Source organism: Rhinoraja longicauda, chromosome 34 (genome assembly GCF_053455715.1).
Source record: "Rhinoraja longicauda isolate Sanriku21f chromosome 34, sRhiLon1.1, whole genome shotgun sequence".
NCBI lineage: Eukaryota > Metazoa > Chordata > Chondrichthyes > Rajiformes > Arhynchobatidae > Rhinoraja > Rhinoraja longicauda.
This window is the reverse complement of record NC_135986.1, coordinates 695,658-711,331: the sequence shown is the minus strand read 5'-3', so window position 1 is coordinate 711,331 and position 15,674 is coordinate 695,658. Positions and strand designations below refer to the sequence as shown.

The following is a 15,674-nucleotide window of genomic DNA, read 5'->3' as shown; positions in this document are numbered from 1 at the left end:
CTTTTAGGAAGGAGACGAAGAGAAATTTCTTTTGTCAGAGGGTGGTGAATCTGTGGAATTCGTTGCCCGAAAAGGCTGTAGAGGCCAAGTCAGTGGATATTTTTAAGGCAGAGATAGATAGATTCTTGATTAATACAGATGTCAGAGGTTATGGGGAGATGGTAGAAGAATGGAGTTGAGAGGGAGAGATAGATCAGCCATGATTGAATGGCGGCGTAGACATGATGGGCCGAATGGCCTAATTCTACTCCTATTCCTTTTGACCTTCTGACAATTTACATTTTTTTCCTGAATCCAATGAACCTACTAACCTGGAGTTTGGGAAGAAACCGGAGCACCCGGAGAAAACCCACATGGTCACGGGGAGAATGTAATAATAATAACATATTCCTTTATTCGTCCCACACCGGGGAAATTTTACAAACTCCTTGCAGACAGCACCCGCAGTCAGGATCGTAACCGGGTCTCTGGCGCTGTAAGGCAGCAACTCTACCGCTGTACCACATTAACACTAATACCAAAACACTTTACAGCACTGGAAAGATCTAGGGGAAACAGGAGTGTGTAGGGTTCAAAGAACAACAAGCATGTCCTGTATTGTTCCTACCTCTGCTATTGTAGTGACACGGGCAGCACGGGTGGCGCAGCGGTAGAGTTGCTGCAACGCCAGAGGCCCGGGTTCCATCCTGACTATGGGTGCTGTCTGAATGGAGTTTGTACGCTCTCCCCGTGACTGCATGGGTTTTCTCCGAGACCTTTGGTTTCCTCCCACACTCCAAAGACATATAAGTTTGTAGGTTAATTGGCTTGGTAAGTGTAAATTGTCCCTTGTGTGTGTGGGATAGTGTTAATGAGCGGGAATCGCTGACCGGCACGGACTCAGTGGGCCGAAGGGGCCTGTTTCCATGATGTACTAAACTAAACTTGCTTCTGAACAGTTGTTTTCATTAACATGCAGTTCTGCTGTAAATTTGTGTCTCATTAACTCTGTTTCTCCACCCACAGATGCTGCTTGACCTCCTGACAACTTCCAACGATTTCTACTTTACTTCACATGTCCAGCATCCAGACCTTTATTTGAACTTTGCGGGTTAATATTCTTCCCGTGCCATACCTCCAGCAGATCCCTGCAACGCTGTATGAAGGCGTCCACTTGTGCAAAGATGCTCGTGTGATCCAGGACCCAGGGGCTTTCGGAGAATCTGCGGATCAAGGTCATTGAGGTTTCAAAGACACAATCTTCCTACTCATCCTAAGCCTGTGCTCCGGCCGTAAGTGAAGCTCCCTCCAGCTCCCCACCGTGACACCAAGCCTGGCTTGCCCTGACCTTTGTGACAGGGCCATCACAGTCGAGGCTGCATCTCGACATATAAAATTCTTCAAGGATTGGACAGGCTATAGATGCAGGAAAAATGTTCCCATGTTGGGGGAGTCCAGAGCCAGGGTTCACAGTTTAAGAATAAGGGGTCGGCCATTTAGAACTGAGATGAGGAAAAAGATTTTTCACCCAGAAAGCTGTGGAATTCTCTGCCACAGAAGGCAGTGGAGGTCAATTCACTGGATGTTTTCAAGAGAGAGTTGGATTTAGCTCTTAGGGCTAACGGAATCAAGGGATATGGGGAAAAAGCAGGAGCGGGCTACTGATTTTGGATGATCAGCCATAATCATGTTGAATGGTGGTGCTGGCTTAAAGGGCCGAATGGCCTACTCCTGCTTCTATCTGTTGCCCGCAAACACACTGTTGATCCTGCGACCTATTCCTGCACAGTATGAAGCGGAGGTTCATTTCACCAAGTTTGGGCCCCATATCTGAGGAAGGATGTGCTGGCTCTGGAGAGGGTCCAGATGAGGTTTACAAGAATGATCCCAGGAATGAGTGGGTTAACGTATGATAAGCGTTTGTCAGCACTGGGCCTGTACTCGCTGGAGTTTAGAAGAATGAGGGGGGGGACCTCATTGAAACTTACCGAAGAGTGAAAGGCTTGGATAGAGTGTATGTGAAGAGGATGTTTCCACTAGTGGGAGAGTCTAGGACCAGAGGGCACAGCCTCAGAATTAAAGGAGAAAGGAGATGAAGAGGAATTTCTTTAGTCAGAGGATGGTGAATCTGTGGAATTCTTGGCCACCGAAGTCTGTGGAGGCCAATTGATATATTTAAGGCAGAAATACATAGATTCTTGATTGGTATGGGTATCAAAGGTTATGGGGTGAAGACAGGAGAATGTGGTTTGGAGGGAGAGATAGATCAGCCATGATTGAATGGTGTAGATTTGATGGGCGGAATGAGCACATTCTGCTCCTCACACCTATGAACATATGATCTTATAATGAATGGCCCACGGGTTATGGGCCAGTGGCAAAGCAGGGACAGAGTGTGGTGTAGGTTCCAACTGGGGTCACGCACCGACCATAATGAAACATGTGGACATCACACTGGGTGGTGCGGAGAGCTGGCAGAGCAGGGTGAAGTGAGAGTGTCCCTTTCTAAATGAAATCAGACAAGCAGTATCACGATAATCCAGTGGCATTCCTTGTGGGCTAAAGTGGTGCCAGGACACAGATTACCACCTTAATGCAGTTTGATTCATCGAGAACCTGAGGACATGGGTTTAAAGTGAGGGGGGATGGGGGAAAGATTGGAGGGACAACTTTTTTTTACACAAAGGGTGGTGGGTGCATGGAACGAGCTGCCAAAGTTAGTAGTTGAGACAGGGACTACCACAACGTTTGAAAAATATTTAGACAGGTACATGGATGAGAAAGGTTTAGAGGGCTATGGGCCAAACTGGGACAGGTGTGAATAAGTGTATGTTGATCGATGTGGGCAAGTTGGGCTGAAGGGCCTGTTTCCACGCTGTAAGACTCCATGACTCTTGGACAGGTACATGGATAGGACAGGTTTGGAGGGTTATGGACCAAGCGCAAGCAAGTGGGACTGGGGTAGCTGGGACATTGTTGGCCGGTGTGGGCGAGTTGAGCCAGAGGGCCAGTTTCCACACTGTATCAATGTATGACTCTATCTATGAATCTATGAGTCTATAATTTCACAGCTTGACCTGGGATGATTTGCACTCGGTTTCCTGGTTTCTTTCACTGATTTAACCATGGTGGGCATCACAACAGGTAGGCATTTGTGTGTGTGTGTGTGTGCATGCGTGCACACAAACACACACGCGCATGCACATCTGCAGTGCAGACAGAATGATGCACATACACCTACACTGCGGTGCACGTATCCACTGGACCCCCAGATCAGCTGGAGATGAGAGACAGATCATTGTCTGGCTTCTGCCCTCAGAACCCAGGAGAGGAGTTCAGTTTAGAGATACAACATGGAAACAGGCCCTTTGGCCCGTCAAGTCCACGCCGACCATTGATCACGTGTTCACACTAGTTCGATGTTATCCCACTTTCCACCCACTTCCTACATATTTTCGGGGCAATTTTCAGAAGCGAATTAACCTACAAATCCGCACGTTTTTGGGATGTAGGTGGAAACTGGAGCACTTGGAGGAAACCAAGGAAGAATGTGCAAATTCCGTACAGATTGCACCTGAGGTCAGGATTGAACCCGGATCTCGTGTGCAATGAGACAGCATGAGTTCATAAGTGATAGGAGCAGAATGAGGCCATTTGGCCCATCAAGTGTACTCCGCCATTCAGTCATGGCTGATCTATCTTTCTATTCTGTGGATTGTCACCGTGTCGTGGTGGAGAAGCTTGTGTGGTCCTGAGATCCTGAGAGCAATGCCTTCTGGAGCTACGTTCCTGGTGGGGCCACCCATAGCGGTAAGGTCGGGGGGAGGTCCCTGACAAAGAGCGATCCAACCAAGACCTCAACGGTGGAACAGGCGGAGGATGATGACTGACTTTAGTGGAGCGTCACAATGGCTGGGAAGGCAGATGAAGGCTGCAGCAGAAAAGGGTCCCCGGTCGTCTTGGACTCCATGCCACTGGATCCTGACCCAGATCTGTCAAAAACCATGTGGTGGCTGTATGTGCATCAGTCTCCCCACGTTAAACAAAGTCATGCACAGGCGTCCAACGCTATGGAGAGGACAGTCATACTCGCTTCCAGTGACCGCCAATGATCTATCTTTCCCTCTCACCCCTTCTACTAGCTGCACCGCACGCTATTCAGACTTGTTCAGAGGTGTGCCAGCCCCGTGAGAAGGGGCCGCGTCTCTGAGAGGGGTTGGAAGGCGAGGGGGACTCACCTGCTGTGGACAGTGGCAGCATGAACAAAGTGCCTCTTCCACACATGGCAGCACTCGATGCAGTCATGCAGGGTGGCCTTGCTCGAATTAGTGAAGCCTTCAAAAATCTTGTCCAACGAGATCTCTAGCGAGCACAGGTGAATGATCTCATTACTCAGCTGGAGAGGGGGCAGAAGGCAGAAGGGTAAAACACACTGGCTTGCTCACGGTGACTGATGGTGAACTGCCGCAGTCACTCAACAACAAAACTCATTCATAGACACAAAATGTTGGAGTAACTCAGCGGGACAGGCAGCATCTCAGGAGAGATGGAATGGGTGATGCTTCCGACCTTTCTTCAGTCTGGAGAAGGGTCTCGACCTGAAACGTCACCCATTCCTTCTCTCCAGTGATGCTGCCTGTCCCACTGAGTTACTCCAGCATTTTGTGTCTATCTTCGGTGTAAACCAACATCTGTGGTTCTTTCCTACACAAGTATCTATTGGCCTAAGTCAATCCTCTGTACCTGCCCATGATGTTGTAATGGAAATATCATTGCAATAGTAATCGGTACAAAGGCAGCCATAAGTTTGGACCTCGGGATTAAGCCTGATCGCCTTTAAGTTAGAATCCTAGTGTGCCTGACTGCCTCCTTTCAGTAGGTGAACTACTCCAGTCAGTCATGCATGGACAAAAAAAGGACTTGCATTTATGTAGCGCCCTTCTTCACCACTAGATGTCAGAAAGGTCCTAATAATCACTGAAGTACTTCCTTCAGTTGTAACTTGAACTTAGGGTTGCCAACTTCCTCACTCCCACATTCGGGACAAGGTAACTTCACCGCCCCACGCCCCATGTAACCTCACCTAGCCAGTGGCCACATGCTCCTGCTCCGCTATTGGTGGAGTGGGAGCACGTGGCCGCTGGCTGGGTGAGGTCAGGTGGGGCGCGGGGCGGTGACGTCACCCTCTGTCCCTTATTTTGGAGTGAGGAAGATGCCAACCCTACTAATACGGGACAAGGGCGGTCCCGTACGGGACAAACTAATTTAGCCCAAAATACAGGATGTCCCGGCTAAAACAGGACAGTTGGCAACCCTAGTTGTACTTCTTGTAACTTGCAACCAACATATTCCCACAAGAAGTAGTTTGATAAACGACTTAATCTTTAACGTGCAATGATGTTCATTAGGACAAGTAGACTGGTGGAAGACTCTTTTCAAAACAATGGCAGCAACAGTGGCCTCGTCCCTCATTCGTGCCACCCTGACAACACAGCACTTCCTCAGTCTGGACCTCTGTCAATAGACAATAGGTGCAGGAGGAGGCCATTCGGCCCTTCGAGCCAGCATCGCCATTCAATGTGATCATGGCTGATCATTCTCAATCAGTACCCCGTTCCTGCCTTCTCCCCATACCCCCTGACTCCGCTATCCTTAAGAGCTCTATCCAGCTCTCTCTTGAATGCATCCAGAGAATTGGCCTCCACTGCCTTCTGAGGCAGAGAATTCCACAGATTCACAACTCTCTGACTGAAAAAGTTTTTCCTCATCTCAGTTCTAAATGGCCTACCCCTTATTCTTAAACTGTGGCCCCTTGTTCTGGACTCCCCCAACATTGGGAACATGTTTCCTGCCTCTAACGTGTCCAACCCCTTAATAATCTTATACGTTTCGATAAGATCTCCTCTCATCCTTCTAAATTCCAGTGTATACAAGCCTAGTCGCTCCAGTCTTTCAACATACGACAGTCCCGCCATTCCGGGAATTAACCTAGTGAACCTGTCAGTGCGGCGCTCCCTCAGTCTGAAGTTCCCTCAGTCCAACGCTCCCTCCGTGCAGTGTTCCCTCAACCCTGAATACCCCCCAGTTCTGAAGCCCCCTTGGTTCAACGCTCCCTCAGTCTGAGGTTCCCTGTCCAACGCTCCCTCCGTGCAGTGTTCTCTCAACCCTGAATACCCCCCAGTTCTGAAGCACCCTTGGTTCAGCGCTCCCTCAGTCTGGAGCTCCCTCAGCTCTGAAGTTCCCTCAGTCTTGAGCTCCCTCAGTGCGGCGTTCACTCAGTCACAGGGTAGTTGATCTGTGGAACTCATTGACACAGAGGGCAACGTGGAGACCGTCAGTGGATATTTTTAAGGCAGAGATAGGCAGGAAAATGGGATTAGGAGGCAGAAATCAGCCATGATTGAATGTCGGAGTAGACTCGATGGGACGAATGGCCGAATTCTACTGTTATAACTGGTGAACGTGAACCTCAACCCTGGATCTCCCTCAGGACTATCCCTTAATGTTACCCCTCTGACATTGCAGCACACGTTCATTGGTACTCTTCCAAGTAACAGACTCGCTGTACTGCCCAATGCACAATGCAACTCTGTGTGGCCCCACTAACAATGACTCTCCCTCTGTACTGACTGTCGCACCCACAAACAATGCCCCACCCACGAACAGTGGCACCCTCTGCACAGTCCCACCCACAAATAATGCCACCCTTGGTATTGCCCCACCATAGTGACTCTTCCTCCGTACAGCCCCACTAACAGCGCAAAATCCTGCAGTGCCCCATAAATAATGCCACCCTCTGTATTGCCCACCAGCTGTGCTGCCCTCTGTACTGCCCAAAGATAATAGAGCACAGCAAGATAGACCACTCAACCCTAAAAACCGTAGTATGGCGGCATTTTAGTAGGCAGAAAATTGCAGAAACATTTAAAAAGAAAAATAACAAAAATCTGTGAATTGATAGATGAGATATATTCTGAATTTTTATGGTATCATCACACATACTGTTCCCCTAAAACACTGATTACACTACAAGAGGCATAGCGAATGGCGGGTTTTGCCTACTAAAATGGCAGACGTTACGCTCTTTTGCGTACTACACTTCAGTACAGGCAATTTCAAAAGAGTGGTTCATCTTGCTCCTCTAGTATCTTTGGTACTGCCCCAACCACTCAGTGTCACCCTCTCTATTCCACCACCTACAAACAGTGCCACCCTCTCACTGCCCCACCCAAACAATGCCACCCTCTCACTGCCTCATCCAAAAACAGTGCCACCCTCTCACTGCCTCATCCACAAACAGTGCCACCCTCTCACTGCCCCACCCAAACAATGCCACCCTCTCACTGCTTCATCCACAAACAGTGCCACCCTCTCACTGCCCCACCCAAACAGTGCCACCCTCTCACTGCCCCACCCACAAACAGTGCCACCCTCTCTATTCCACCACCCACAAACAGTGCCACCCTCTCTACTCCCCTACCCACAGTGTCTCCCTCTCTACTCCCCTACCCACACAGTGCCACCCTCTCACTGCCCCACCCACAAACAGTGCCACCCTCTCTATTCCACCACCCACAAACAGTGCCACCCTCTCACTGCCCCACCCAAACTATGCCACCCTCTCACTGCCCCACCCACAAACAGTGCCACCCTCTCTATTCCACCACCCACAAACAGTGCCACCCTCTCTACTCCCCCACCCACAGTGTCTCCCTCTCTACTCCCCTACCCACACAGTGCCACCCTCTCACTGCCTCATCCACAAACAGTGCCACCCTCTGCACTGCCCCACCCAAACAGTGCCACCCTCTCACGGCCCCACCCAAACTATGCCACCCTCTCACTGCCCCACCCACAAACAGTGCCACCCTCTCTATTCCACCACCCATAAACAGCGCCACCCTCTCTACTCCCCCACCCAGTGTCTCCCTCTCTACTCCCCTACCCACGCAGTGCCACCCTCTCACTGCCTCATCCACAAACAGTGCCACCCTCTGCACTGCCCCACCCAAACAATGCCACCCTCTGTACTGCCCCTCAGACAAACAGAGCCACGCTCTACTGCCCCACCCACAGTGACTCTCCCTCCATGCAGCCCCACCAAATGTGCAACCCTGTATATTGCCCCACCAAGTGTGCCACCTTTTCTTACCGCCCCACTAATTGTGCGACTCTCTGTACTACCCACCATCAGTGCAGTGCTTCCCCAGGGCTGCTACCATGGATTTGTCCTCATCTCTGGAATGGGAGCTTGAACACACAAGCTACATGAGGACCGAGCGCCGAGCCGCTGAGCTGTGGGCGACCATGGGGCCACCGCGGTTTGACTCACCTTGCGGAAGAGTGCAGTGATACGGTCCCGGGTGTTGTAGAACTTGGAGTTGATCCAGATGACTCGGACGAGGTTTAGGATGTGAGGCAGCTTGGGGGGAATGTCTTTGACCTTGAGTGTGGTGAGCTCCTGGCAGGGGACGTTGAGAATGGCCAGGAAGCTGAGGTTGGACTGGGCCTGAGCACGTCCATCCTGAACACAAAGCACAAAATGGAGAGAGTCGAGCACTTCAAACCTCACCCACACACACAGCAGTAGGCTGGTCCAATTTCCCAATACAAGAGAAGGCAGAGACAAGATCACGAGAAAGGTTGACACAAAATACTGGAGCAGCTCAGCGGGTCAGGCCACATCTCCGGAGAAAGGGACAGTTGATGTTTCAGGTCGGGACCTTTCTTCAGACTGTCAGACGGCTCTTTGTTTCTTCATGAGGAAAGTAGTTGGAAAAGCAAATTCTTTCAAAGGCATGAGGAACAACAGATGCTGGAATCTGTTGGAGGAACTCTGAAGAAGGGGCCCGACCCAAAAAGTGATTTGTCCATTTCCCAGTGGCATCAATGACAATCAACACATCACTGCCTCATGGAGAGACTTGATTAGTACGGTTGTCGGAGGTTATGGGGAGAAGGCAGGAGAATGGGGTTCGGAGGGGGAGATAGATCAGCCATGATTGAATGGCGGAGCAGACTTGATGGGCCAAATGGCATAATTCTGTTCCTATCGCTTTTGACCTTATTAGGTTAGAAACCTCAGAAATCGCCACTCAGTGTGGGGAACTGATAGCAAGGGAGAATTTACCCTAACAATGTTAACGTCACAATTGCTTGACGTATTGGGCCCAATATCTGAGGAAGGATGTGCTGGCGCTGGAGATAGTCCAGAGAAGGTTTACGAGAATGATCCCAGGAATAGATATGTTAAAATACTGGACCTCATTGAAACTTACCAAATCGTGAAAGGCCTGGATAGAGTGGATGTGGAGAGGATGTTTCCATGTGTGTGAGAGACTAGGACCAGAGGTCACAGCATCAGAATTAAAGGACGTTCCTTTAGGAAGATGAGGAGGAATTTCAATAGTCAGAGGGTGGTGAATCTGTGGAATTCATTGCCACAAAAGGCTGTGGAGGCCATGTCAATGAATATTTTTAAGGCAGAGATAGACAGATTCTTGATTAGTATGGGTGTCAGGGGTTACGGGGAGAAGGTAGGAGAATGGGGTTAGGAGGGAGAGATAGATCAGCCATGAAGGAATGGCAGAGTAGACTCGATGGGCTGAATGGCCTAATTCTGCTCCTATCACTTATGGGCTTATGAACATACCTGGATTAGCTTGGCAAGTTTGAGGAAGGGACCAATGTAGGAGGATTTGGAGAGCTCCAGGATGGCCTGGATGTGTTTGACCCCAGGTTTATCGAGCTGGAAACCAATGCCCGACAGGTCATCACAGCGGTTCCGCCAGAACTCAATCTCCTCCAGCGGCCCGAGGATCTCCCCAGTATCGATAGTCTCCTGAGCGCTGAGCACATCTTTAATCTGACGAGTCCAGTGGACAACAGCAGCTGGAAATTGAACTTGAGGGGTTAGAAACATAGAAAATAGGTGCAGGGGTAGGCCTTTCGGCCCTTCGAGTCAGCACCGCCATTCAATATGATCATGGCTGATCATCCTAAATCAGAACCCCGTTCCTGCTTTCTCCCCATATCCCTTGATTCCTTTAGCCCAAAGAGCTAAATCTAACTCTCTCTTGAAACATCCAGTGAATTGGCCTCCACTGCCTTCTGTGGCAGAGAATTCCACAACTCTGGATGAAAAAAAAAATCCTCATCTCAGTCCTAAATGGCCTACCCCTTATTCTTAAACTGTGTCCCCTGGTTCTGGACTCCCCCAACATGGGGAACATTTTACCTGCATCTTGCCTGTCCAATCCCTTAATAATTTGATATGTTTCCATAAGATTCCCTCTCATCCTTCTAAATTCCAGGGAATACAAATGCTGTAAGGCAGCAAATGTAAGGCAGCAAAAGTGCGGCACGGTGGCGCAGAGGTAGAGTTGCTGCCTTACAGCACTTGCAGCGCCGGAGACCCGGGTTCCATCCCGACTACGGGTGCTGTCTGTACGGAGTTTGTAAGTTCCCCCCGTGGGTTTTCTCCGAGATCTTCGGTTTCCTCCCACACTCCAAAGACGTACAGGTTTGTAGGTAAATTGGCTTGGTATAAATGTAAATTGTTCCTCGTGTGTGTAGGATAGTGTTAATGTGCGGGGATCGCCAGTCGGTGCCGAATCGGTGGACTGAAGGGCCTGTTTCCACGCTGTATCTCTAAACTCAACTCCACCGCTGTGCCACCGTGCCGCCCGTGTGGGTGCGTGTAAAGCACAACTCACTCTCCAGTCTCTGGAGGAGCTCCTTGTCCTTTGCTCCTTGCTCTGGTGTCAACTTCACGCTTTCCTGTGGGATGTAAAGGACAGTGTGGCCGTCCAACTTGTACCGAGCATCTGCGGAGAGAATTAGAATAACGGTAATGACAACAAGTCGTCGACCTGCACCATTAACTTTGCTGGCTACTTGCAGCATTCCCTGCAGTCTTTGCTCTTGGGTTCAGAGTTAGCCCTGTCGCTAGGGATCTAGCTTTTACGCCAGACTGGATAAGTGAGGCAGATTTGCTTCTCACTGAAACCAGATGGGTTTTTACAACAATTCATTAGATTCATAGTCACCTTTACTGACGCCAATATTTTATTGCAGATTTATTTAAATTCTCCAGCTGCTACCTTGGGCTTTGAATCCAAGCGTTCAATCCAATAACCCAGAGAGAAACAAAGTGCTGGAGCAACTCAGCGAGTCAGGCAGCATCTGTGGGGGGAATGAACAGATGACGTTTTGTGTTGGGACCCTTCTACAGAAACGCCCAGTAGCAAGGTGGTGCAGCGGTAAAGTTGCTGCCTTACAGCACTTGCAGCGCCGGAGATCCGGGTTCGATCCCGACTATGGGTGCTGTCTGTACGGAGTTTGTACGTTCCCCCCGTGACTGCGTGTGTTTTCTCCGAGATCTTCGGTTTCCTCCTACACTCTAAAGACGTGCAGGTTTGTATGTTAATTGGATTGGGTTTGTATATTTAGTGTAAGTGTAAATTGTCCCTAGTGCGTGTAGGCTTGTTTTAATGTGCGGGGATCGCTGGTCGTTGCAGCCTCGGTGGGCCAAAGGGCCTGTTTCCGCGCTGTATCTCGAAAAATAACTTGGTTTATTCTGCTTGTGATTCTTCCGGCTGCTCTGGTTTCCTCCCACACCCCACAGAAGAGTGGGTTTGAAGGTTCATTGGTCTCTGTAAAGTTGCCTACTGGTGTGTCGAGAGTGGATAAGAAAGTGGGAAAACATAGGGCTGGTGTAAATGGGTGATCGATGGTTGGTGTGGACATGGTGGGCCGAAGAGCCTGTTTCCATTCTCTATCTTTCATCCAGCATTACTCAGGGAGTGCAATGCTGATGAAGTGCTGCACTGTGGGGGGGGGGGGGGGGGGGGGGGCAGTACAGACTAGTCAGAAGAAGGGTCTCGACCCAAAACATCACCCATTCCTTCTCTCCAGAGATGCTGCCTGTCCCGCTGAGTTACTCCAGCATTTTGTGTCTGTCGCAGTTACAGTTTGTGTAGGAAAGAAATGCAGCTGCTGGTTTAAATCAAAGGTAGACACAAAATGCTGGAGTAACTCAGCGGGACAGGCAGCACCTCTAGAGAGAAGGAATGGGAACGTTTCGGGTCGAGATCCTTCTTCAGACTGTTACTGTTTAGTTTATTGTCACGTGTACCGAGGTACAGGAGAAAGCTTTTTGTTGTGTGCTATCCAGTCAGTGAAAAGATTATACATGATTACAATGGAGCCGTCCAGTGTACAGATACAGGATAAAGGGAATAATGGTTAGTGCAAGGTAAAGTACAGGAGAGTATAAGAAAAGTACAGGAGAATCCGATTAAAGATAGTCCAAAGGTCTCCAATGAGGTAGATAGGTCAGGACCGCTCTCTAGTTGGTGATAGGATGATTCAGTTGCCTGATAACATCCGGGAAGAAACTGTCTATGAATCTGGAGGTGTGCGTTTTCACACTTCTGTACCTTTTGCTTGATGGGAGAGGGGAGAAGAGGGAGCAGTCAGGTTGCAACTCATCCTTGATTATACCGCTGGCCTTGCCAAGGCAGCGTGAGGTGTAGATGGAGTCAATGGGTTTTGTGTGATGGTCTGGGCAGCATCCACTATTCAGGTACCTGTGAGGCTAGCCTTGCCGAGGCAGCGTGAGGTGTAGATGGAGTCAATGGGTTTTGTGTGATGGTCTGGACAGCGTCCACTATTCAGGTACCTGTGAGGCTGGCCAGGAATTTGTGCAAGTGCGCGGAAAAGTTGTTCTTGATGCCTTCGGGCCACCGTCGGTTCTCAAAAAACTGTGCAGCGAAGATGCCCTGCATGTGCCTCAGCAGGCTCTCCAGGTGTCCATGCCGGATGGTGCCAAACTGCACCACATGTGTGAAGTTATCCCGGGTAATCTCCGCTTGCTCCTTGCGGATGAAGTACATAAGGTATTCTGTGCCCTGGAAGGGAAATACGTACGGTTGTCACTGACCACAGGGAGGTAGCATTGGTTTGTGGAGGCAGAGTCATAGAGTGACACAGTGTGGCAACAGGCCCTCCGGCCCAACGTGCCCACACCGGCCAACATGTCCCAGCTACACTAATCCCACCACCCAGCGCTTGGTGCATATCCCTCCAAACCTGTCCTATCTATGCACCTGTCTGTTTCTTAAACGTTGGGATAGTCCCTGCCTCAACGGCATCCTCTGGCAGCTCGTTCCATACACCCACCATCTTCTCAAAAAAAGCTTGAGACCCAGGCGTCAATTGGCGCTTTTAAAAAGTGAAACGGATAGATCCTTGTTCAACAAGGCAAAGGGTTACAGAATCCTCTACCTCATTGGAGACCTTTGAACTATTTTTAGTCAGACTTTATCGGACTTCAATGTTTTATCTTTGCACTAAATGCACTAAATGTTGTACCCTTTATCCTTTCTATCTACACTGTGGATGGCTTGATTGTATTCGTGTATCGTCTTTTCTTTGACAGGATGGCACAGAACAAAAGCTTTTCAATGTGCCTCGGTACACCTGACAATAATAACCAAAATAAACTGGAATTATCATTGGGAACTGGTCCTGATGAATGAATGGTGGAACAACTCATCGTGGCTTCCCATGTATTCCTGAGAGAGCATGGATGGGTTGGGCCGAAGGGTTAGTTTCTGTGCTGCATGACTTTAATCATCTTGTGCTTGTGCCTGTGCCTGCTAGAATCATTGAGCAATGAAGCATACCTGTGGGGCCGTGCCAGTGATCACCTGTAGCCCAGCGTACTGATCCATGTACACAGTCAGAATCCTCAGGGTCCCATCATAAATAAAGTCGCTCATCTGTTTTTCGTGATCTGGGGTCCACATGTCGGGCTGGAAGTTCTCCAAAGTCACACGACTTTTGATCAGGTCATTCTGCAATCGATAGCATCGTGAGGGTAGTTAAAGATAGACACAAAATGTTGGAGTAACTCATAGGGTCAGACAGCATCTCTGGAGAGATTTTGCTTGGGCAGCTTACAGCCCAGGGATATCAATATTGAGTAGGAAAGAAAACTGCAGATGCTAGTTTAAATAGAAGGTAGACACAAAATGCTGGAGTAACTCAGCGGGTCAGGCGGCATCTCTGGAGAGAAGGAATGGGTGATGTATCAGGTCGAGACCCCTCTTCAGACTTTTGTCCCGCCCCCTCCCCTGACATCAGTCTGAAGAAGGGTATTGACCCGAAACGTCACCCATTCCTGCTCTCCAGCGATGTTGCCTGACCCGCTGAGTTACTCCAACATTTTGTGTCTACCTTCAAATACTAGAGGGCACAGCTTTAAGGTAACGGGGGCAAAGTTTAAAGGATATGTGCGGGGCAAGTTTTTTTTACACAGAGGCATAGTGGGTTGCTGGAACAAGCTGCTCGGGTGGAGGTTGAAGCAGATACTGGCATTTAAATCACTTTTAGATAGGCACATGGATATGCAGGGAGTGGAAGGATGTGGGTTATGTGCAGGTAGGTAAGTGATGGTCTCGGCACAATATTGCTGAAGAAGGGTCTCGACCCAAAATGTCACCCATTCCTTCTCTCCACAGATGCTGTCTGACCCACTGAGTTACTCCAGCATTTTGTGTCTACCTTCAGTAAGAATATTGATTTCTCTAACTTCAAGTAACCCCTGCATTCCCTCTCTCCCCATCCCTCCCCCATCCAAGTCACACCAGGATTTCATCCTCACCTAGTAAACAGCTAATAATGGCCTGCTACCTTTGTTATTTTTGTAACTTTTTTGCATTTCTTTCATTTGTTCGATATCTCTCTACATCACCATCTATATCTCTCATTTCCCTTTTCTGTGACAGCTGTATACTGAAGAAACTCAGAGGCTCAGGCTATAGTCTGACTCTGGTCTGAAGAAGGGTCTTGACCCGAAACGTCACAAATTCCTTCTTTCCAGAGACGCTGCCTGTCCCGTTGAGTTACTCCAGCATTTTGTGTCTATTTAGACGTTTATTTTAGTTTAGTTTCAGGATACACCACGGAAACAGGCCTATGGCCCACCGAGTCCAGCAAACCCCGCACACTAACAATATCCTGCACACACTAGGGATTACAATTGTACCAAGCCAATTAATCTACAAACTTGTAGGACTTTGGAGTGTGGGAGGAAACCGGAGATCCCGGAGAAAACCCACACAGGTCACGGGGAGAACATGCAAACTCCACACACGAACAGCACCCGAGGTCAGGATTGAGCCAGGGTCTCTGGCGCTGAGAGGCAGCGGCTCTACCCGCTGCGTCACCGTGCCGCACATTTATTGGACAACCGCAAATAGGAAAGGCCAGTCTTACCAGGTATGGGTCATTCATATGGTTTTGCACATCTACGCTCAAAGTTTCTCTGGTGTCAGCTTGGGAGAAATATCAGACAAAACAAGTTATAAGACATCAGTGAAAATATACAGAGCACCAGTAGCCATCAAGGAGCTTAGCTCCAGGGCTGAACATTCCCTACCTGAAAGCAGACTGCTCTCCTTTCCCCCGGGTGTTAAGGTGTGCTCTGTGCCAAACAGATCTGGTGACCTTATAGATATCGCAGAAGACCTCAGGCTACCAGCTGAGCTGGCGAACTGTGAATGACTGGTGAAGTCATCCATGCTTGCTCCACTTTCTTCCTCCAAGACAAAAACGGGACAAGATTAGTGTGCAGGCTAGTCCCTGTATGGACGAGTCCATAATTCCCCCTCACAAGGTGGTCATCTCAC

At 49.3% G+C, this 15,674-nt stretch overlaps 1 protein-coding gene across 1 annotated transcript in view; it reads right to left on the bottom strand.

Annotated features, from left to right (window-relative positions):
- dnah2 (dynein, axonemal, heavy chain 2) overlaps positions 1-13,678 on the bottom strand; it is a 154,363-nt gene extending 140,685 nt beyond the window's left edge. Inside the window, exons 1-5 of the mRNA XM_078427651.1 lie at positions 13,668-13,678; positions 12,662-12,890; positions 10,695-10,805; positions 9,632-9,870; positions 8,312-8,503 (exon numbers count right to left, since the gene is read on the bottom strand). Coding sequence (XP_078283777.1) covers positions 8,312-8,503; positions 9,632-9,870; positions 10,695-10,805; positions 12,662-12,875 — 756 coding nt within the window. The 5' untranslated portion in view covers positions 12,876-12,890; positions 13,668-13,678. The remainder of the gene's footprint in view (positions 1-8,311; positions 8,504-9,631; positions 9,871-10,694; positions 10,806-12,661; positions 12,891-13,667) is intronic.
- Positions 13,679-15,674: the final 1,996 nt, after the last annotated feature.